A 23,098-nucleotide genomic window follows, 5' to 3' on the forward strand; every position below is an offset into this window, starting at 1 on the left:
ACGCCTAACTTGACTGACTACGGAAGTACGAAAATATTTTGGCTAATGAGTGAGGTTTTTTAAATTGCGAATAGATAGTGAAAAAAACCCTCAAAATGATAGCTTTCTTAAAAGCTAGCAAATGAAAAGTCAACTTCAAGGTAGCTCAAAAGACACAACCAGGTAGACATCTTTTAAGTAGAATAAGCATAGTTTATTAGCAGTTTGCTTTATGCAGTGTGCCAACCTGAACGGCTGAATTACTACATACGATTGTATATTTCCTCCATAGACCGCGGTTCGCAAGGTACGGTTATCATATATTCTATTCCCTGTTCTTCGTCAATGTTCTTGTCTGCATGTTTGCAATTTGAGAAGCATTTTGTGAAGTAGTTTCTGTTTTGTGAAAACGTGATTTGTATAAGTACTATTGTATTTGTATTTTTTGAATTTGCCTATGTATTGTTAACTGCAGAAATCACGCATGTCAGGTAGATTTATCAAAACTAAAGACGCAACATTGGAACGCACTTAACTGACAATATACAGCAATAAAATGTAAATATATTAATTTGTACTGTACTTTGTTTCTTTTCAGATAATTATTATTTTGTATTTAAAAAACTCAAAATGTCCCAGAAAGAACTGAAAGAGGCTTTTGTCAGCAACCTGAATGGGACGAGCCTTGGTGAGGTCTCACTCGGTTCTGTCCTTGCTCCTCTATGTTTGATGAGCAGAGGACTGGTTCTGGTTCTTTATTACCTTGGCAAGGGGGTGCTTCCATTTACTTGGAAGGTACACCTTCTTATGGACTTCACCTTTCTGATACTTCCACTTGTCCTGTCTTGTACAATACTTAGTGACTTCCTTCAAGTGGTCATTCTGAGCCTGGCAGCCATTAACACAAGTTTGCTGTTCAGTGTTTACTACAGAAAAAAGCACAGTTCAAGTGTGCACTCACGGGATGTGTTTAAGAACTTTTTACAGATTAACTTGGAGACCAACCGCATCCCCTTTGTGTCTCTCTTTCGAGTGCTTGTCAACGTAAAGACCGCCATTAGCATTCTTGCTGTGGACTTCAGTGTGTTTCCGAGACGTTACGCAAAAGCTGAAACCTATGGGACTGGGGTTATGGACTTTGGAGTAGGAGCCTACATCTTTGCTAATGCACTAGTTTGTCCTGAAGCACGAAGAAAGGAAGTCTATGTGTCCAAGATCAGCTATGTTGCTAAGCAGCTCTTGTCTGTTTGGCCCCTGGCTTTACTTGGAATGGCAAGACTGATCAGTCTCAAAGTAACAGGCTACCATGAGCATGTAACGGAATATGGGGTGCACTGGAATTTCTTTTTCACACTGGCTGTAGTCAGAGTGGTTGCCTCAGTAATTCTAGCCTTGTTTCCTGTCAATAGGTCATGGTTTTGTGCTCTTATCATTGGTGGGCTTTACCAGACCACGCTTGAGATGACTGAACTCAAGTCCTTTATTATCCATAACAGTGATAGAATGGGAGGATTTTTAAGTGCCAACAAAGAAGGGGTGTTTTCAGTCATAGGCTACATAGCCATCTACTTGGCTGGGGTCCAGGTGGGACTTTATGTTATGCAAGCAAGAACACTGGTTAAAGACTGGATCAAAGCTGTATGTAATCTCTTGCTGGGAAGTTTTGGTTTGTTTGCCTTTTTGTATGTTTGCCAGACTGTTATAGAGCCAGTCTCTCGCAGGATGGCAAACCTTTCCTTTTGTGTTTGGACTGTTGCCCAGTCTCTCTTTTTCCTGTCTTGCTTCGGCATTGCCGATATTGTATTAGTCTTTTCCAAATCATTAGCCAACTGTACCCTGATATCTTCATCTTGGAATCCAATTAAAAATGCCAAGTCCGAAACCTTATCAGCAGAAAAAATAAGAGACAAAATGGAGGGGTTCTGTCTCATTCAGGCTGTAAACAGAAATCAGCTATTGTTTTTTCTGTTGGCAAATATTTTCACTGGTTTTACTAATGCTGTTGTTGACACAGTCAGTTGTAATAATTTCCACTCAGTATGTGTGCTCTTGTGTTACATGTTTATGAATTGTTTTATCATATTCATCTTGCATCTGAAAAAAATAACAGCAAAGTTCTGGTAATTTATTCCTCTTTTAATGAGATTTGAACATTACCAAAGTACAGTTGCATGTTATACATTCTCAAAATATTGGTAATAAAATGACAGTAATCCAGCAATATTCAACAATGTTCCGAAATGTTCTTTTGGGGAGAAATATACTTATGGTTGTGCTAAATGCATTGCTTTGTACCATGAATGTGCTATGAAACTTTTCTAAATAAATTTACTCAGAAAACGTTTTGGGTTCTGTATTTGTACTGTAAGCAGAGCAGCCACATTTCCTTTGTTTTGAGGAATACTAACATATCTTGTTACTTTTTGTATGCTACCTACAATATAGTTGTCTACACTTTCCCTGAACACTCAGACTGTACTGCTAAATAACTGTAATTTTCTGTGTGCCACTGAACTGCTAGTGTGCGCCCTCTGCTTACGTCATCTGTTCCCCTTCACGAGCCCGGAACTACTTTTCGGTGTAGTCCCTCGGGTCAAAGGTTGCAGTGATCTAGTCGCCACATACGCTTGTGATTACGCTTGTTTGTTTTTGTATAAAATCGCACCTTTCAAAACCAGGTAAGTTAAGTGGACCCCGGACATGTCTTCATATAACTGTACCGTAACTGTACCAATATATTTATGTGCAATTGCCACTTATATCAATTTCAAGAAAGTTAAACTTGAAATAAATGTCTGGTAGCCAGTTAGCTAGCATTGATGCGGATCTGGAGGATCACGATCAGTTAGCTAACGTAGCCGTTTGACACATCAGTTTGTATTCGAATTTCTTCTCAGACAACCCGTGAAATCAAGCTGAAATTACAGTGAGAGGGCGTTTTGCATTTGTTATTATTTTGTGGTTACTGATATTTGCCTTGATTCTTTCTGCTAAAGTAAGCTAGATAGCTGATACTAGCCTGTTAGCGAGCTACTTGGGTACATATCGAAAGAAGAGGTTAACGATACCATCTAACTTAGCTTCTTGAAAGCTGGGGTTGTGTCGCGATAAGGTGGAGCGAAGCCCAGCAGCATTTCAAAATGTATTAGCTAGCAGGTTGACAAGGTAAGACTGGATCACTAAGCTAACATTACCTGCCTTACTCTACATCTGTAGTTGTCTATTGCCGTTAGTAAGCGGTACTGGATCGAAGAGCTACTGAGAAGACGTTTAGAATTTATTGGAAGCCAAGTTCTTTAGTTAGCTTGTTCACGGTACACCTCAGCCAGCATTAACTTAGCTAATTCTTAGCCTAAGGTCCATCGTTTCAAATTTCTGTTATATAATGTTTGTTATATAATTCACTGTGCTTGCACATGGGCACTGTCGTTAATTTAACTAGCGTGCATACCCATATTTAAGTAAGCTATCCTATCATGAAGAAAATTCGCAGCCAACTAGCATAGGTTTTACCAAGTTTAATAGCTAGTATACTCATTTTCGCGAACCTTTGGATAGCTGGTAACTCGTCTGGTCGCCGTGGTCAGCCAATGTCGTGCTCTTATAGTGAGATTGCAAGCTAACCGTAGCCATATACGTTAGCTAACTAAGCTGCCAAAATTGACTATATATTATAGTTCGAGTCAGTTAACTGTAGCTAAATCCAAACTACTTTGTTTAACTTCGCTAACGTTTGCAAGCTTGCATGCAATATAGCAACGTGAATATTTATATGCTACTGTGTTGTGTATTGTTAGTAGCTCGCAAACTGAAGATTATGCTTACTGACAATCCTCTCATTTTTAGCTCATAGCTAGCTAGTTGGTTGACAAAATTCTCCTGCGTCACTGAAAATAAGGTACGCACAACGTGCTGTTAAATTCGAGGCATCAAAATTTGCCCCAGTGGCCCGTGATTAAAATGTTTCTGGTGAAACTGCGAATGTTATTGAAGTTACTCAGACTGTCCCCTCCGTATGCAGGCAGTACTACTAGCTACACAGAAGCTGGAAGAAGACATGGCGCGTCTGGTTGCCGTTTGCAGGGACGGGGAAGAGGACTTCCCTTTCCTCGCAAGACAGATCCCCCTGTACATCGATGACACGCTCACGGTATGTCTTTGAATTGTGCTGCAAGTACCGAGGGAAGGTCGGTCGCTCTTTTCGGTTAGATTTTACAGTAATTCGTATGAAAGTTACAATCAGGAAACTCAGGACAAATAAACTGGGAGGCCGAGAGCGAGAAAACTAGGCCTCTTTCAATAGCTGTGTCGTTAGCTAGCTACATATGTGGCTCTAGTATTAGAGGCCGTGGCTAGGTTAATTAAAATACTAGCTTGCGATAACTGCTTCAGACGGAAAGCAGGAGTGGTGTAACTGGTATTGGCTAGTTTCAGGTGGCTCGCAGTCCCAATCATATTTTATATGCATTTTCTTTGAGCCATGTAACTTATGAGTAGTAAGACATTCGGTTTGTGCGTTGCTGGGTACGTACGTTAGTTCGACAGTTAGGTAGCAAGCTAGCTAGTTAGTTTCCAAGCGACAGCTTGGTAGTTACTGCCAGCCGGGCCCTGTTTTAACAACATTACTCAGCTGATAACTTGTCACTTTGCTTATGTTTTGGTGGTGTCCTTTTAACCATTAACTAAATGTTTTGGTGGGGCATGTGGCAGAATTATTGAATACAGCTCGCCACAATTTCTTTACTTGCAAGATCATTATTAAACTGTCACAATTGTTACAATTGACACAGCTAGGCACTATTAGCTAACGTTAGCTATAATTTAAAATTTACGGACGTACGGCCAATTTTTTTCACACTAAAATTGAAACTTATATTTTTTACAACCATCTATGGTAATTGCGCAGAGCCCAAATGAATTAAAATATAAATACGTTTAATTTTATTTGCTTCGTGATGAATATAGTAGCTTGTGTTTGCTGTAATGACATTTACCTGGGTTAAATTTTTATGGGTTTTAAGATTACACGCTATTGTAATGAACGTAAGGATGTTACTCATTTTTTCAGCCAAAGCTTTTGTTAGTTGTAGTCGTCATGTTTTTTCTTTGTATTTAGTCAATTTGTGGGTAAACATTGAAAAGAAAATCTATGTTCCATACACCAGTATTAAGTCCTCAACCTGAAACCTGTTTTAGACAGGAGAGTTGTAATGGCTCCTATGTTTACTTAAATTTTAAGAAAAACACAGGCTTTTTGAATATCAGTATAATGTGTTTTTGTCTCATTCAGATGGTGATGGAATTTTCTGACAATGTCCTGCACCTTGAAAGTCATCAGATTAATAGTTCGCAGATGAAAGAGTTCATACAGGTATGTCTGCTGACAGTTCGCGTAAAGCTGTATTGCTGAGTGGAAGGCACATTGGTCAGTGTATCACAGGGCTGAAAAGCTGCTGCTTTTTTTCTGGACATGTTTTTAAGTGTTAGACCAATGCTTGTGTTTTCCTGCTTTAATTGTGCAGAAGTTGGCACAGTTCACCTGGGGTGAGGGCCCATACAAAGGGGTGGAGTGGTGTTAGCGTAGTTAAATTGGTAACGTTTTGTTAATCTGATAAGTGACCAAATATTGTGAGGTCATTAGGCATGATATCAGAGACTAAGTTGGTGGTGAAAACTTTATGGAAAGAAAAAATTATAATAATTTTACCTACATATATTTTTTTTCTCCAAAAAATAGGATGAAAAAAACATTTGGATGAATCAAATCATGTGGTCTGTTAAAATACAAGATATAATTGCATGCAAAATTAAATTGTACATTTCATTTTCCTACATTTAATACCAAATAACTGAACATTAAACACAATCTATAATAAATCAATGTGTTACAGCAATATCTTTTTTCTTAGAAAGGAGATTCTTTATCTCAGTGGGCCTTTCTGGTAAAATTAAAAAAATGTAAATAAAAAAAAATGGAATCCACCCATCATATATTACATGTATGACACACCACCTCTTAGAAGTGCTCTATCTTCAGTACCAGTGGATACCAAGCAGTGTCTCAGTGTTCTGCAGGCTTTCCTCATGGAAGTTTCCGGAGGTGAAAGTTTAATTCTAAACGGTGATGTGAAATGCATGTTGACGCTGTGTATTTGCCAAAGCCGGTGCGGTTAGCCACCGGGGTGTGCGGTCAGCAGACGCGGTCCTAACGCCTGCTCTGGGCTTCTCCTGCCCGGCAGAATCACGGCATGCTGAAGCAGCAGGACCTGAACATCGCCACCATGGTGACGTCGCGGGAGGTGTTCAGCGCGCTCTCCCAGCTGGTGCCCTGCGTGGGCTGCCGGCGCAGCGTGGAGCGGCTCTTCTCCCAGCTGGTGGAGTCGGGGAACCCGGCCCTGGAGCCCCTCACCGTGGGGTCCACGGGGGTGCTGTCCGTCACCCGGGCCTGCATGGCCGACGCCAAAAAACTCTACATGCTCTTCTACGTGCACGGGTGAGGGGCGCCAGTCGCAACGCTGGACAGCTTGCTCGGTGGTGTTGTTTGTAGAGTTTTCATATGGAAAGAGTTGGTCAGTCACGGGGGAATTGTATAATACAGTAGTTGTGTTTGGATCAAAGATTAAAATACAGACTTCAGACAACGTGGTGAAGATGGGAGTCATCTAGGATGACTAAATTCATCGCACAGCTTACTGTGAAGGTTTGGCCATAGATGATGAAGTTCTTGAGGAAATGTGTCTTCAGTGAATTAACGTGTTTGGTCTTATTTTACAGGTCAAAGTTGAATGACATGATCGACGCCATTCCAAAAAGCAAAAAGAACAAGCGTTGCCAGTTGCACTCATTAGATACGCACAAACCCAAGCCTTTGGGGTGAGTCCTGTTTCCTTTTCATTCTTTTCCCCTTGAATCCAGTGGTTTCTGAGATCTAACGCGTGATGTGGTCTGAGTCTTGTCAGTGCTAACTGTGTGGAAAAATAAGTGTGTCCCTTTTTAAAAAATCCATACTGCTGGATGTTTCTTTGTGAACCGTAGAGAAGGAAGCGCAGAAAAGGGTTTAGTTGTAGATAAAGACTGTGGAGGAGACCAGCAAGAAGTCAGATGTAGCATCGTTTTTCACTTTGGACCATTTCAGGGAAACAGCAGGTAGGTAGCAAAGGGAGGCTTTAATGTAGCTTGTTTAAAAACATTTAAAAAGTTTGCCTTACACACATGTATTCTCGACAGTTTGCTGTACTAGATTTAGAAGAACAAAACATTTGAACTGTATACAATAATGAGACTCATCAGATTGCTGTATTTTTCCTGTATTAAGTCATTGTAGAATGATACAGTAATTGGCAGGACAGACAGGTGTGTGAATTCGGGCGGAGTTATCGTTCTTTCACGAGCGTTGATGGCGAAGCCTTGTCTTGCAGCAGCTGTTGGATGGACGTGTGGGAGCTCATGTCTCAGGAGTGCAGGGACGAGGTCGTTTTGATCGACAGTGCCTGTCTTTTAGAAACCCTTGAAACGTACTTGCGCAAGCATCGGTAAGACATTCCCGATTTTACCTTTTTTTTTGTTGTCCCCTCCCCCCCACAAACTTGTACTCCCTTTCATTAACCGATAGTAATTTGACATTCTCTTGCGGGCTGCCATTTTGCGTCTCTCTCTTTTGCGTTTCAAACGTTGCGGCTTGTCCCCCCCCCCCCCCCAGATTTTGCACCGACTGCAAGAACAAGGTCCTGCGGGCGTACAACATCCTGGTGGGCGAGCTGGACTGCAGCAAGGAGAAGGGCTACTGCGCGGCTCTGTACGAGGGCCTGCGCTGCTGCCCCCAGGAGCGCCACATCCACGTGTGCTGCGAGACCGACTTCATCGCCCACCTGCTGGGCCGCGCCGAGCCCGAGTTTGCCGGAGGGTATGAGTATGTAGTTTGCTAGAATGGGCTATCTAGCGCTTTTTTGTTCGCTTTTTATACACTTTTTTTGTTTTCTCTCACAAACACGCACACACACTTTAGCCACTCTGTTCTAGATGAAAGAAGCCTTTCCCTATTGTGTACAGACATTGCTTTTATTTTACTGGATCATTTATTAATTTGTGTACGTTTTCTGTCTGTATTGAAATGCTATATGCTTTAAATTGGTATTTTTACCAAAAAAGCAAACTAGGATAAAAAAATTACTTGATTTCTCAGAGTTTTATCAGTTCCAGTAATTTTTGTGTATTGCAGTGGAGTGACATGAAGTTTTACAGTTAACATGGCTATTTTGTTCTATGAAGAAAATGTTTGATACCTTTTAAATTGGTCTGCTTCTAAAAAAATATTATTAATAATATAAAATGAAATGGTCTTTGAATGGGCCGTTAGGAGAATGGTCAGGAACGGGAATATTTAGTATTTCCTTTTCATACCAGTTGGTTGGGGGAAGCATTTTTTTTTTAGAATTTTATTTTGTTAGTTTATTTGAACTGTAGAAAAGTATCCATTGAGTAGTTGATGTCTATAATCTATAGTATTCTAATGGATTATGGCAGTACAGCTTCCACCAAATTAACTGAAAGTTAAAATATAATTTTTTATGTGATGGGACTGACATGATATTTACCTTTAAAACTGATGACTTCTTGCCTTCTTTGTACTTAGTTCAGTCATAGGCACAAATTAATGTCATTGATTTGTTTGGCATATGCTTGATTTGGTCAAAGGTATACTGTATACCCAATGCATATGATCTTTAAAACGAGAAGCATGCAGTTTGCTGCTGTTGGCTTTTGGCATGTTGCAAGCCGTACCCTAATATTAGCGATGCACACCACAGTGTTAATTAACATACACGTAGCATCCTTGTCTAATAAAGGTACCGTTAGACATTGCATGGCCAGACAGCATTGGCCCAGAAGCACGAGCGGCACATCACTGATCACACTTAAAGATAGCGCGAGTTATTCTTCGGTCGGCTCCGATTGACGATGCCCTTGCCTCCCAGACGCAGGGAACGGCACGCCAAGACCATCGACATCGCCCAAGAGGAGGTTCTGACCTGCCTGGGGATCCACCTGTACGAGCGCCTGCACAGAATATGGCAGAAGCTGAGAGCTGAGGAGCAGACCTGGCAGATGCTCTTCTACCTGGGTGTCGACGCGCTACGCAAAAGCTTTGAGGTGACGCCCTTTTTTTTTTTAACGACCTTCTGCAAACGCTTGAGTTCTTACGTAAGCGTTTATTAAGCCGTAAGAGAGAATATGTACATCTACCTTTGCCATATGTTTAAATGGGAAAATTGCACAGGCCTTTAAGTGAATATTGTTTGCGTAAGCATATACGTCCATATACACAATGCATTGTACACGGACAATACCACAATACATACAAGTGTGAAATTTTAAGCGTTGACCACATGCAAAATCAAAGTTAAGTGCCCGGTGCTTTTAAACATGGGTCCCACTGCACATGCCCACACGTGCTGATCGCGAGGCCTCTCTCTCTCCTCGCGCCAGATGGCCATAGAGAAGGTGCAGGGGATCAGCCGGCTGGAGCAGCTGTGCGAGGAGCTGTCGGAGGAGGAGCGCGTCCGCGAGCTCAAGCAGGAGAAGAAGCGGCTGAAGCGCAAGAACCGGCGCAAGAACAAGTGCGGCTTCGACGCGCCCGGGCAGGAGGGCGACGACAAGGAGAAGAGCCTGGACGAGGTAGTCCCGCGGAACGCTCCGCCCCTTTCTACTTTCGAGAAAACCTTGGCAGATTTCAGTGCCGTGTTTTGCTTCTCTTTTTTTTCTTTTTTTTCTTTTTTGTCAGCCGTTTTCGATTTGTTTCCCGGTGAAGGGCTGGACTGTGTGCGGGCGCGTGGGCGTAGGCACGCAGATCACTGCTGGGAAAAAAAAAGTTGTACAACGGCCTTGAAATAAACTATTGCAGTGCTTCCTGCTTCAGCTAAGAACAGGTTTTCTGTGGCAATGCCATATGTATTGCGTCACGGTCCATATGTATGACCGTGATGTGAATCTAGTTTCAGCTAGTTTCTAGATTTTTTTTAATCTACTCAAGCTGCTTTTAAAAAAGCGCAGTAGTTTTTTTTTCTCATTGCTTTACAATTGATGATTGCTCTGCACTTGTTGCACATCAGAATATATTGAAGGCATTATGGATGGAGGTAGCAGTAATTTAAACATGCTGAAAACATACCAGAGTTAAGGCGCCGCAGTTACTTGAAACGAATATGCTGGTGATAGGATGAGTACTGTACCAGTCTCTGCTGTGACTCTGCTGAATTGTGCTCCGATGTTGTGCGCCAGGGTTCTTTGGAGTCTGTGGAGGACGGGTGCAAAGCCTGCGGGAGCCCGGAGGAGCTGAACGGCTGCGTGGAGGTCATCGTCACCAACGAGGCCACCACCTGCAGCTGCCCCGACCGCGCGATACCCGGCTCGCCCAACGCCAAGAAAGGTGCGGGCGCTCGCGCGCTTCGGAGCGAGTCGAACAGCCGCCATTACTGAAGGGTCCCGACGCGTCCTCCTGTACGACCGCTGGAGGGCACGCGCTGTAGGGACGAGAAGGCTTCAGGGCCTCACGTTTTAACGCTAGGGAACCGCAACGCAGCCGTCTGTGAATAAGCCAACGCAACCGAGCAAGAATAAACTGTAGCGCAAAGCAATTTTAAAAGTGTATACCATTTTTATTTGAGGCTTTTTTTGTGGTGAATTATGGGTAATTTGCGACACGATGGCGCGTTCTTGACACTCTCGACATTTGTAAATGCAGCCGCAATGGCCTGTAACAGAAATCGCGATGCACAATTTTCGGAAATACGCGGGTGCACTTGATTTAAAGGCGAGCTGCTGAATTGAGTTGTTTTCCTCTGGTGTGCCCCTCTACAGGCCTGTCACCCCACAGCAATGGCAGCGACTGTGGCTACTCCTCCAGCATGGAGGGCAGTGAGACGGGCTCCCGGGAGGGCTCCGAAGTGGCCTGCACTGAAGGCATCTGCAACCACGACGAAACCGGTTCGTCCGGCCCTCCACCCGACCCGACCCATTGTTCCCGCGCGTCGCCGAGCGTCTCCACGGGCGACGGCTGACTCCGCGTCTCCCCTCTTGCTTTTTTCAGGGGACGACGCCTGCGGCCACCGCTGCGTCGGGGACAAGGAGGAGGAGGAGGAGGAGGACGGGATCGACAGCTGCGTGGAGTGCTGGGCCAACGCCGAGGAGAACGCCAAGGGCAAGAACAAGAAGAAGAAGAAGAAGAACAAGGTTCTGGGGTGCGGCGAGGACCAGGTAAGCGCGCGACCCCGAAGCGGGTTTTCTCCACCTGGCGTCCCGAACCCGGTAAAAAAAAAAATTTTTTTTTTTTTAAACGCGGTTTCCGCTCGCCTCCTCAGGGCCAGAAGGCCGACGGCTGCGTGGCGGACGGGAGCAGGCGGGGGAGCGCGGGGAAGGCGCACGGCTCGGCGCACGCCTGCAGGGCCAAGGAGACGTGTGCGAAGCTGTCCTGCCAGACCCTCGCCAGCGTCGCGCTGCAGCTGCCCTGGGCCGAGCGCCGGAAGCTGATGCACTGTTCCGCCGGGCCGCCAGACCCCAGCCCCTGCACACGCTGGGACTGTAGCACAAAAAGCCTGATGGAGCTCCTCGTAAGTAGACACGCCGCGGGCGGCAGCAGCGGGCGGGGTGGGGTTTGATGAGTGGCCTTAGTCCGTAGGGTTGCAGGTTCAAATCCCAGGATGGCCTGTTTTGGCCTTGGAGAGATGTCCGACTTCAGGAATAATTTTGCTTTTTAAATGAATAAATCATAAAATTATGCTGTTGTTGTTGAGGAGAAAATTCAGAATGCAGAAGTGATTAATTTTGGCAAGCCCATAGTATTAAAAAGACCAGAAGAAGGATGAGGGAGGTGATGCCTGAAGTTCCTTTTGTTTCATCCGTTCTTCGGGAACAGTAATTATAGGAGCAAAGAAAGCATCAGCTTGTGTAATTTGCATAATATTACCCTAGTTCATGCTCTCGGTTTATTTTCGAGGGTAGAATTTAGGACCAGTCTGCTGCGTTTCGGCTGAGTCTGCTGTTTTTGTCCTGTGCAGGATGAATCTGAAGTCACCTCAGACGAGGAGAACTGTCTGACGCAAGACGAGATCCAGTCCTTTGTGGAAAACAACAAGTCTTTCTACAACAACCGGGATCGGTACCGACAGCACCTGAAAGATAGATTTACCAAGTACTGCCGTTCCAATGAGCAGAAGAAGCCAGTTTGCAGCGGGGACTGGCTGCCCACAGCCGGGGTGAAGTAATGGTCTCTACACAAAACAGTCCCACCCAACCCTCCCTCCCCCCCCCCCCCCCTTGTCTTTTTAGGGAAACGCTCTAAATGACCACTGCGCCGCCTTTCAAATTTCTGTACTTTTGGTGTCTTGTTCAATGAATTTTTTTTGTCAGAAAGTGAATGTGATTTTTCTTTTGTACTCTCCCCCACCCACCCCCCCAGCCCCCCCTCGTCCTCCAACCCCCCCGCTCTTTCTTTCTGGCATCACTCTTTTAGGGCTGCCGATGGAGACCGCAGCTCGTTCGATTGCTCAAGCTTCGCAGGCTGTGACATTAGAGTAGATGTGGTAGTCTCTCTTATGTTTCTCTTCCGTTCTGCATTTATTGTTTCTCTGACTTCATTTTAGTGGCAAATGTTGTACCAATAAATGTGTACAGAAATGAAATTATCTGAATATAAAGATTTTACAGAAGACATCCATTTATAAAGAGGTTTGGATGTTAATGTTGAGTGCAATGTGCAAAATTTACTAAATAAAGAATATTTATTAATATGCATCAGAAATCGTTTCTTTTGTGTGTGTGTGTGTGTGTCATGAAATACAATGGCTTTGAGGGTTGGTTGACTTTTTGATTTTTTTTTGAACGCATGAACTGCCATGTATGATAGCAGTAAAGTATGCTGATGATTGTGCTATGTGATTTAATAATCTATTTGATAAAAAGGTGCATAAAAAGCCCTGTGTGTGTAACAATGATCCGTGCATCTAAAGGCTTAGAAAGCTATGAGTAGGATCTCTAGTTATCTCGAATGAAAGCTTCAATGTATTTCGCACGAGCTTGAGCTTGAGGGGAAAGCAAGCGAATGTTTAACCGAGGCACCTGTTGTATGGGCCCGGTTTCCATGTTGCCACTAGGTGGCGAAAGTATACCGATAGAATTGTCATGTAAAAGGACACATGACTTGATAGACTAATTATTGCCTGGCTGTAATTTCACTCTTTTTCAAACTAAAGCAATCCTTAACCTAAAATATTGGATAAAAATGTAAATACTGGGAGTATGTGTTTTAGGAAGTGGGCTACTGGCTGCATTAATGAAATACTGCTATCCATGATAATTGTCTCCATTCCTAATCGCGCGGATATACTTGTGAAATGCACTTTTAAAGTAATAAACCACTGATTAAAATGATTCCTAAATAGAAGAAAGTAACACCATATTGCAAAATAAATGTTTGACTGCCATATAAAACAAATTGTACTGTTATATAAAGATATGTCCATAGTCCCTTTGTAGTATGAACAGTAAATCTGTGAATAATTTGCGCGTTAATTAAACCTTGGATAAGCATAGGCCTACAAACGCCATTTTAAAATGTGACATTTAATAATACAAGCGACGCTATTTAAAATCCGTAATGCATTTATTAGGCTACTGAACCAATGTTTGGGAATTTCTTTATGTTTCCAACATAAATAGCAGAAAGGAGCGGGAGGCAACGTCAACCAAAGAGGCTGTGTATTGTTTGCCGTTTAATATTTAATCCAGAGTGCAGGGATTGGAGCTTCCTCACAGTGCCTTTTCCTGGATGCTGAGAGAGCAGGATTAGGGAGGGCTGGACAGGACTAGTGCCCGCCCTATAGCACAAGTGATTGGTTTTTATTTTCATCATAGAGATAGAGATCCGCGAAATTGTCTTCATTCGACGGGTTCTTTAAGTTAATTTTCTTGTATTCTGTTGAAATGGAGCGCTGGAAAGGCAGAGTGGCTCTCGTGACTGGAGCCTCGGTGGGGATTGGAGCCGCTGTAGCACGGGCTCTTGTCCAGCACGGCATGAAGGTGGTCGGCTGTGCCAGGAATGTTGACAAAATAGAGGTGGGTATTTTTTAAACAATTGGTCAACTATTTAAATTGTGCGAAATGTTGCAGTCACTCATAATTTAGTTAGGCCTATGTAGTTTTTGCATTCAGCCAGCGCCGTCGCTTTGTAGCTAACGATAGCTTTAGCATGCGCGTTTTACAAGCAAAGTAGCAGTTAAACTACGTTACGTTAACTGAACGGTCCTAAATCCTGACTGTGAACTTGTACATTCATCTCGCTACATTAAAAAAAGACAGTTTGGCACGCACCCTGGAAATAGGAAACAAACACACAAGTCTCATTATTCAAATGTATAAACTCAAGAGGTGAATTAAGCTGGTACCAAGCTAGTGATTTAAAGGAACTCCATGATTAATTTCTAAATTGGATAACAAGGTAGCTATATCTGTTAATTCAGAATACACGTCAATTCCGTCACGTTGTATTTGCCAATAAGAAAGCTAAAACAAGCATTGACGAAGGTTTCCTTATAGGTATTTTATCGGGATGGAATGAATTGGGACAGGAGGCGTTCTTGACACCGCTTGCTAGCCTGCTAAACGGGAAAGAGTTATCATATAAGCTATTGCATAAGCTACTGTAGCTGAACTATTTTTGAACTGAGCATACCAAAATACTCATTCGTATTACGTGATACTGATCTTAACTCGTGCGATGTATGTTACTTAATTCTAGAGAATGAACGCTAGAATCGATTGCTTCTGCGGGGAGAGTTGGCAACCCAATAAATCCTTTGCGAATTACGTCATGATTGCCTTTAAAGCCAGTCTTTTTTCCCTAAACGTTATTGACGAGCTCTGTGCCTAAATCACTGTTGCGGCTTCCAATGTGAAGCAATTCACTACATACAAAAGTGCACACTACTACATATCTCTCTCCTTAGGAAATCACATACACACGTCACCAAACAATGTTAACATTAATAACCTCTGGTTTGGAAATGATAATACTTGTTGAATCGAAATAGCCGAGTCATCATTTGGTTATGTTTTTAACTCAGGTAAGGTTAAGGTAAACATGTAAATAATGTTGAATAATGAGTAATGTGGGTTTTGTAACACATCCGTTCTACTACTCTTAAGTTGCCAATCATGGAGTTAAGTCAAACATTAACCCAACTGATTCAGTGCCAGAACTCCTGCCCTTGACTTTTTTTATATATACGATTCCATGACCCTTCTGCAATGTAATGATTGAAAAGGTAGATCCTACTGTTTTATGGCAGAGTTGCCATTGGGAAGGTGAAGGAAAAACCTGAGTTTCTGGCATGAAAAATGCAACCTGACTGTAGGCCCCTAAGGCCTAAGCCCTTTCTGAAAGAAGCCTAAAAATGATACCTAACCATAAAACATTTTGTGTGCTTAGTAAGGGTAACTGCTTGGCCTTGGCCTCTGAACACTTTAATGAATGACAGGTGCGCTGGTGTTTAGTAGATTTTGTGTTGTCACTGTCTTTTTCAGCACAGAGTGGTGTCTTATACGGGCAATGGTTGCTCCTCAACACTCTGTGCCACCAGTGGAGTGCTTGTATGGGGCATTGGTATGGGTTGTCAAGGAAATATTCTAACAGATAGTCTACACTCATTTGAAGCTTTAGATGAGTTGGCTGGTATGTAAGTGCATCATGCAAAGGGTTCAGTTCAGCAATGCATGAGCTCCAGGCTTTCCTGATTCCTAGCATTGATTAGATTACTTTTTGAGAGCCCCTGCTATAACCCCCCCCCCCCCCCCCCAAAAAAAATAAAAATAAAGATTCATGTTTTCTTTAAAACAGCTGTTCAATTAATTGGGTCCGATTTTGTATTGAACCAAACAGCCTGTCATTGTAATTCATGTAGTTCAAAAGTTGTGTTAAGGTAGACTTATGAGGAATGCATAAGGTTTAAGAGGACCTTGTAATTTCAGAAATGAAGGTAAGAAATTAGAATTTGACCTGACCTTAACAGTTACAACGGCAGCTCGTCCCAGCTTTCAAGAAAATCTGCGGGGGGGGGGGGAGGACCTTTCACACAATGGACATTTATCCACTTGGGGGTGAAGGCTGTTTGAATGGGCCGCTTGCTAATTGTTGGCCAGTGAAGTGAAGGGTGTCAGATTCTGCGAGTCCGCGCCTCCCCTCTTGCGGGCTTCTCCTCTTGTGCGACTCGTGAGAGCTGTCTGTGTGTCCGCCAGTTGGCGCCCACAAAGGTGGCATTGTACCCGGTCCGCTGGAGATCACAGGGCCACTGTAATTATGGCGGGATAAGGGCCCTGAAAGAGAACTCTATGTGTTCTTTTTGTAGGTGTCCAGTGGCATCCGATTGTCTCACAACGGTGCCCGTTGTTTTCGGGGGGGACGTTGTGCGAGCAGCACGTGTTCCGTGCCCCTGGAGAGCAGCGGAGACCGGGTGCACAGCTGCTCCGGCAGGAGTGGAGGAGAGGACGTGTGGGCAAATTAGTAGCAAATACTGGAAACAAGTTCCTTCTACCCACTCCTTCCAATTCATATGGGTTAGCCTATATTTGGCTACTTAAAGCATGTGTAGACGAACTCAAGACGAAGAGTAGGCTATGTTCTGTATATCTAAAGCATACATTGTATTGTTTTTCCTTTTTCAGTTCAGCTCTTAAAGCAAACTGAGACATTTGTTTAGGTACTAGTACCACTTTGAAGCAATTTTTCACTTTAATTTAAAAATACAACCAAATGTAATTAATTCACTTCAGGATTGTGTTCATAAAACACCTTAATACTGGGACGTGTTCAGTCTTCCTGTTAAAGCATTGTTCCAGTTTGTGGATGGGCCCCACCCTCTGGTATCAGTTAAGGCACTGTTCCAGTGTGTGGATGGGCCCCACTCTCTGGTATCAGTTAAGGCACTGTTCCAGTGTGTGGATGGGCCCCACGCTCTGGTATCAGTTAAGGCACTGTTCCAGTGTGTGGAAGTGCCCCACGCTCTGGTATCAGTTAAGGCACTGCTTCAGCGCTCTGCTGTCTGTTAAGGCTCTGTTCCGGTGGGCCCCACACTCTGGTGTGAAATCTGGACTGTGCCAGTGCCAGCTGTAGCCTGTAAAGAAGCTGTGGCTTGACATGTCGCGTTTCAGACGCGAGCCTGTGCTTCTCTGCTTTCTCCTGAAACGGTAGTCAAGGTTGCACCAGTGAGGGAGCACTACTGGGAATTCCAAACTGGAAGAAAAAAAGGGGGGGGGGGGGTGGAAGTAAGAAAAGGCATACATGTAAAAGGGGCGTGGCTCTGAGCGCATCTGAGGGGCATAATGGTCAATGCCTGGGCTGTGGCTCACTGTGAGGTAGGCTATGTGTATGAACTCATTTTTCTTGCTTAAAAACTAGCAGAAATATGTGCTTGTAAATAATCTGGATCCCAGTCTATGAAATTTCCTGAATTTCTCATGTTTAACGTCACGGCAATGCAACATTTCTGAAGTAGAGCGGTTTCAGAAATCACCTCTACTTCTAGCTTTTTGTATCATTTTTAAATCACAATTTTAAAAAAAATAATAAAATAAAATATTTAAAAATGCGACTGAAGTTTCTCACATGCCTTTTTTTTAGTTGCGCTTTGAAAACATTTAAAACTGTGTGACAAACACTAAGTGAATTCAGGTGGACGTGTCATTTTATATATGCATATCAGAGTCTGGATGAACAGCGCCGAGGAGTAAAAGAGACTTTGGCAGCCATTTGTTTCTGAGCTTCTGCATAGGGGTTTCAACAAAAAAAACAAAAAAAAAACGTGCACTGGTGGCGAACGTGTGGTCACCATGGTGTGGGTACAGGAATGAGGGTGCCTCCGGTCTGTGGGGCCAGTGGTGGGCTCGGTGCAGCTCTTGGCCGTGTGTTAAATGGGGGTTCCTGCGGTGGCTATCGAGACGTAGGCCTGAACTGCCTGTGAGATGAACTGCCTGCCTGCGGGACGAAATAAGATTTTATTTGTGTGGGGGAAAAGGCTGAAACTCGATCTAAGCTAATTGAAGCCGTAAGAAAAGCAGAGCTTTGTTCTTCGATGAAATTCAGACTCCTCAAACAGATAATGAACAGGGTTTCTTTTTTAACCCTTTAACATGTAAGATTGTAAATATGTAATTAGAATGTTTGTAACTGAATGTAACATTCTAATGTAACGATCATTACTGGTAATTGGAAGCAATGGAGTTCTAGAACGCTGCCTTGGGAATTTGAAAAAGCTTTCCAAAAGAATCTACTCTTCAAAGGGTTGACACCTGTTGCGCTGTCCCACATGCGTGAGTGCGCAGTACTTTCGCCTAATAGACTATCCTATCTGACCTGTTTAATAAATGCAGTCCACCTTGCGGTGACTCCTCTGTCATTTATAACGCCACACCTGTTAAAGGCTGATCATCTTGTAATAGAAGTGCCATCACCTTCGGGACGGTGTCCTCTTCTAAAGTCGCATTTTTTTGTGGTCGTGCCCTTTGTGAAAGGATGAGTGGAACGGTTTACAAACAGGACCCGTTTTTTTGTCAATGGAAGAAAGCAAGAGAACCATGCGAGCGAGTTACACCAGGCATTCTGGTTATTGAGCAGGAGGTTGAAAGGTTAATGTTTAATTTATATGCCTACAATGCAGTTTGTATGCAGCAATGTGGTCGTTTTAATGGGCACGGTAAAATCTTGATTGATGTTGAACTGCTACGCTCGATGGCAGCCAATGAAAACTGGAGCCACTGAAGGTCAGAGCTCCTGGAAATGTTTTTTTTTTTTTTGTTTGTTTTGTTTGTTGCTGACACCACGATGACAAATGCAAACTACAAGCGTGCTCTTCATCTTCCAAATAGCATTTTTTAAAGACCATCTCTTGGACAGAGGAGCCCCAATATAGAAATACAAGTTTGTCCCGCCTGTGTTCAGGGGCCATTTTCAGATTAGAATAGAGATGTTAGAATAGAATAGAATAGATGTTCTTCTGGAGACCCCCTAAAATGAGCCGCCTGTGATTTAGAACCCCCTCTAAGATATATATTTTATTAATGTGGTAGTAAAACATTCCAAAAGGTGAAAGTGTTTTTTCCATTCTGTTGAAGGCCCTGTGGGACTCCTTCAGAGATCCAGTTTTGGAAACCTCTGGAGAGTGATTGTATTAATTATGTTAAAAACGTGAAATTTGCTTGGTGCAAGAATTATTACAACTCCATTACCAATAGAAAGGTACATTAGATAGTAGACTATATTGAAGTGGTTCGGCTGTATGAAATCAGTAGCCATGGAACGCACTGGACACAATCCAAATGCTACACTGCTCTCAACATTGCTCAGGGAAATAGGCCTACTTTATATAGCAGGGCTTTGACAGTTGTTCTATTGGACTGTTGTACAGTTCATCAATTTTGCTCTATATATATATATATATATATATATACACACACACACACACACACACACACACACACACAATTTGTTTTTGTTTTTTTGTTTTGTTTTTGTGCACTGTCACTAAAATGTATTGCTTGTTCCAATAACAAATTTCAACAGTATATGAAGGACCGGTTTGCATGTCGCAATAGTTACTGTAAGTGATGGCTATTTTTCCTACTGTTTCACTGTATTCCTATTCTTGGGGCTTGAGGGTGTGGTGTCAGTTGTACTCCGTAGGCTAAATCTGTTTATCTTCCTCTGTGAAACAAATATGTGAAAAATGCTCATAAAACCACACGTTGTTTGTTTTGCTTGTGTATAAGTGGCATTTCACATTTTCACATGTATTTTGTACTGTTTGGTAGTAACTGTGAATCATTGACGTACAAGACACGCTTTTTAAAATGCTTATTTAATGTTTAAATTTGGTCCTAGTTAAATAATTGCCTCGTTAATCGTTCAGTCAGGAGCCTGGCTGGAAGTCGCTGGGTTCTGTCTACTCCAGGTTCACCTGCAGCTTTGGCAGGCCTACAGGGTCTCTGGGTGACGGTGCTGGCATCTGGGGAGTGCCCACATTAGCATCAGGTAATTCTCAGAAAATGAATGAGTTGTTCATGGCTCAGTGCCAGTACAAGGGAAGGCTCACGGGTTTGATTGTGCGTAGAGCCATGGAGTAATGTGACCTGAATGGGGAAGGGTGGGGTGGTGTCACAAGGAGGGACCCGCAGCGATGATGGATTTACAGTGTCCAGTAGGTGAGTTGGGCCGGGCCACTCTGCCATACAAGGGTAATCTGACATGTAGCCTAGTTCCATAACTTTTAAAACTGGCTGATGTACATTCTTGCCACTCTCTCTCGAGCCGGTTCCCAGAAGCCTGCGGCAGCTCTAGCGAGGGTTTCTACGCCCTTTACGGTGTTTTTTTGTGTCAAGGGAATCCGTGTCTTCTGAGGTTGCGAGGAGCGCTGGTTTTTTCCTGTTCTCGCAGTAACGCCTTACCCCGCCTCTTTCTTGCGACAAAGCCCAATAATTGATCCGCATACACTGTTGTAGCCAAGGAAATGTTGTTTTCTTCTTGTTAGCCTGGGGCTTGTTCCGCAAAATAAGTGATGTGCAAGCTAGTATCTTATCAGATGCAGCCATTTTCCATCTTGCCTTTGGAGTGTTTAACAAAAAAAATTGTCATTTTGTTTGATGAAAGCACCTCGCAAAGCGTGTGCTTGGAAATTGCTAGAGAAATCAACTGGTAATCATTATGAATGCCATACTTGTGAGGGGACGGTGGGTTTGTGCTAACCCTGTTGTTTGTATGTTGTAGCAATTTTTTTTTTTTGCTAATTGCGAACAACAAAATTTAGTGAAATACATTGTCTTGAAAGTAGTCACAAATCACCTTTGTGAATTGAGCCCTTGTATCTTTGTCTCTGAAAGGGCAATTTCCATTTCGGGGTGCACGCAGTCACAGCAGGACTAGCGATGCGTAGTGTTTTTGAAAGGCACTGACGCCCATTGCGGGGGTAAAAGTCTTGATGCATGGGGGGGGCTCGGTGCGGTGGAGTGCGTCCCTCCTGCCATTGTGAGGGGATCCCAGCAGCCTCTCCCTCTGGAGACCCCCCCTGAGCGCCCGTGAGCCGTAAATAACACTTTGAAATTGCTCGGCCGAAGCCACGTCTTGATTTAAAACCTTGCCAGGTGCCATTAATTAAAATGTGACTTTCTGAGAAACTGCTACTGCGGGCTTTCAAACGAGGCTGCGGCGGGTAAGTGGGGAAAAACGGTTTGTCTGCGGCCATTTTGTAGGCGCAGAACCTGATATCGAATGGTGGATGGTTTATGATCTGTTTTCCCTCAGGGGGACACTCAAAAAACACCAGTGAGGTTTAAAGTAAAGATCAGCGGACCGACCGTCTTGGCTGAAATGTGGAAGTCTGTCGGCCGTGGGATCGTAGTTCAGCTGTGCGAGTTCCCTCCGCGCTGCCCGGTTACCGGACACGTCGGGGGTAGATTTACGGCTCAGCGCGATGCTCAAAAAGTCCTCAATCAAATATAAATAGTGCGGTGGGGGCCGGATCTCTGAGCTTTTCCTTCTATTCCTGTGGCCCTGGACGGAGTCCGTTGCCGCTGAATTCCATCGGTCGCTGCCACTCATTGTGTCCGTGTGAGGCTAGGGCTCCAGTCGGTGCCAATCGAGTGACTGGCTATCTCATTCTTCAGTGGGTCTGGGCCCACGGCCAGCTGCAGCTTGTTTATGGTGAGTAGTCTAGCTAAGAAATGGCTCTGAAGTGGGTCAGGCCTGAGAAGAGTGACCTCAACACTTGCTGCCCAACAACCCCCCCCCCCCACCCCCCCATGATTTACTCAAAGAAAAGGCTTATGCATTACTTACATTACTGTTAGACCAATGTGCAATTTGGCTGTTAAATTACATTTTTTTAGTTAAAGGGTCGAGAGAAGACAGCTTGGATTTGATTCCTTTTGCTGACTGCAAATGGCCCTTTCTCCTATCCTTTGTACACCGTTCCTAGCAGAGGGTAATAAAAGGTCATTGACGGGTTCTGAGCCACGTTTTGTGCTCGTGAGAAACTAGTGTTTCTTTGTTTTTAAAGCCATTATCTTTGTGACTTCACATCAAACAAGAGTTGCTTCAGCAGAGCCGGAGAGTGCACTGTGTAATTTAACCAGTGTTGAGCAATTATCCTGTTGACAAAGGGTACTGCTTAACCAGGCTAGTAAAATAATGGGGTAGTTTGCTGTTGCACCATATTGTTCAATCTTAAGGCTCTATTTGCCTCTTAAGGCTCTATTTGCAGTGGAAACCACAAAATGACGAGGTCATACTTGGTAGCGTGGGAGTGCCTCTGAATGATGTTTCCACTGGGTTGCTGAAAAACTCCCAGGTAATCACGGTAAGCAAAATATCATGCAGGGTCATGTGCCGCTCATTGTGTCAGTTGTCGTTTTGCGGAATTCACAACAGGTTTGTTACCCCTATCTGTAAAAACGCTGATTACCAAAGTGTCTGTTAAGGTAATTTAGGTGAGATACTTTCTCAGCTAATTTTCTTACCTGTAACTTTTTGACACACTTTTTCAATGTTGGTCCTTGACAGTGTGCCGACAGGACTCCGTTCTATTGGAATCTCTCCTGTCAGAATTTTGCGTGATACCGTTTCAACACTGAAATACTCCATGTTTACCTCACCTGTAGGAGTGTACAAATGATAAATCCCTTAACTTTTCTAAAGTGTGTATTTTGGGGGGGGGGGGGGGTGGGGGGAATACTGTACAAAGTTACAAATCAGGACCCATTTGGTTTAAAGCCCCAAAGTTCCATTATTGAAGAAAAAAAAAATCTATTCAGAAAACCGATGTAAATACGTTGACCGAGGTTCTGAAATGTGGTTCACAGAGATTTATGTTTCTGAATAATTACTGTGGTGTGCGGTGGCCGTGCGGTGGACTCATTACAGACCTATATGGCGGATTTCTTTGAGTTCCGGAACCTTCTGCGTGCCCCAGCAGCCATAGTGTCAGACAATTGCTTCCCTACATCACCTTTACCATCAGGTCATAAGTACCGCCGCCTCCGCACTTTCGGACGCTTGCGACTTGTGATTTAAGAACAGTTTCGC

General features: G+C 43.6%; 3 protein-coding genes across 8 annotated transcripts in view; all 3 read left to right on the top strand.

Moving 5' to 3' along the window:
- Positions 1-7: 7 nt before the first annotated feature.
- On the top strand, positions 8-2,321 carry pigw (phosphatidylinositol glycan anchor biosynthesis, class W). Its single transcript, XM_035433353.1, has 2 exons — positions 8-286; positions 578-2,321. Exon 2 carries the CDS (start codon positions 610-612, stop codon positions 2,101-2,103), a length of 1,494 nt encoding a protein of 497 aa, XP_035289244.1. The 5' UTR covers positions 8-286; positions 578-609; the 3' UTR covers positions 2,104-2,321.
- A 222-nt stretch (positions 2,322-2,543) lies between these two features.
- ggnbp2 (gametogenetin binding protein 2) lies at positions 2,544-12,766 on the top strand. 6 transcript variants are annotated; one of them, XM_035433346.1, is made up of 14 exons: positions 2,544-2,657; positions 4,001-4,129; positions 5,270-5,350; positions 6,219-6,472; positions 6,754-6,852; positions 7,398-7,511; positions 7,679-7,888; positions 8,955-9,129; positions 9,466-9,654; positions 10,258-10,405; positions 10,837-10,962; positions 11,066-11,232; positions 11,337-11,585; positions 12,033-12,766. In XM_035433346.1, exons 2-14 carry the CDS (start codon positions 4,037-4,039, stop codon positions 12,237-12,239), a joined length of 2,112 nt encoding a protein of 703 aa, XP_035289237.1. In that variant the 5' UTR covers positions 2,544-2,657; positions 4,001-4,036; the 3' UTR covers positions 12,240-12,766. The 6 variants fall into 6 exon arrangements, with proteins under 6 accessions (XP_035289237.1, XP_035289243.1, XP_035289241.1 ...); XM_035433352.1 differs by having other exon boundaries at positions 7,679-7,882; XM_035433350.1 differs by having other exon boundaries at positions 7,401-7,511.
- An 852-nt stretch (positions 12,767-13,618) lies between these two features.
- dhrs11a (dehydrogenase/reductase (SDR family) member 11a) overlaps positions 13,619-23,098 on the top strand; it is a 32,223-nt gene continuing 22,743 nt past the window's right edge. The window contains exon 1 of the mRNA XM_035435310.1: positions 13,619-14,088. Within this exon, the coding sequence (XP_035291201.1) occupies positions 13,957-14,088 (132 nt within the window). The 5' untranslated portion in view covers positions 13,619-13,956. The remainder of the gene's footprint in view (positions 14,089-23,098) is intronic.

Source organism: Anguilla anguilla, chromosome 9 (assembly GCF_013347855.1).
Source record: "Anguilla anguilla isolate fAngAng1 chromosome 9, fAngAng1.pri, whole genome shotgun sequence".
Lineage (NCBI taxonomy): Eukaryota > Metazoa > Chordata > Actinopteri > Anguilliformes > Anguillidae > Anguilla > Anguilla anguilla.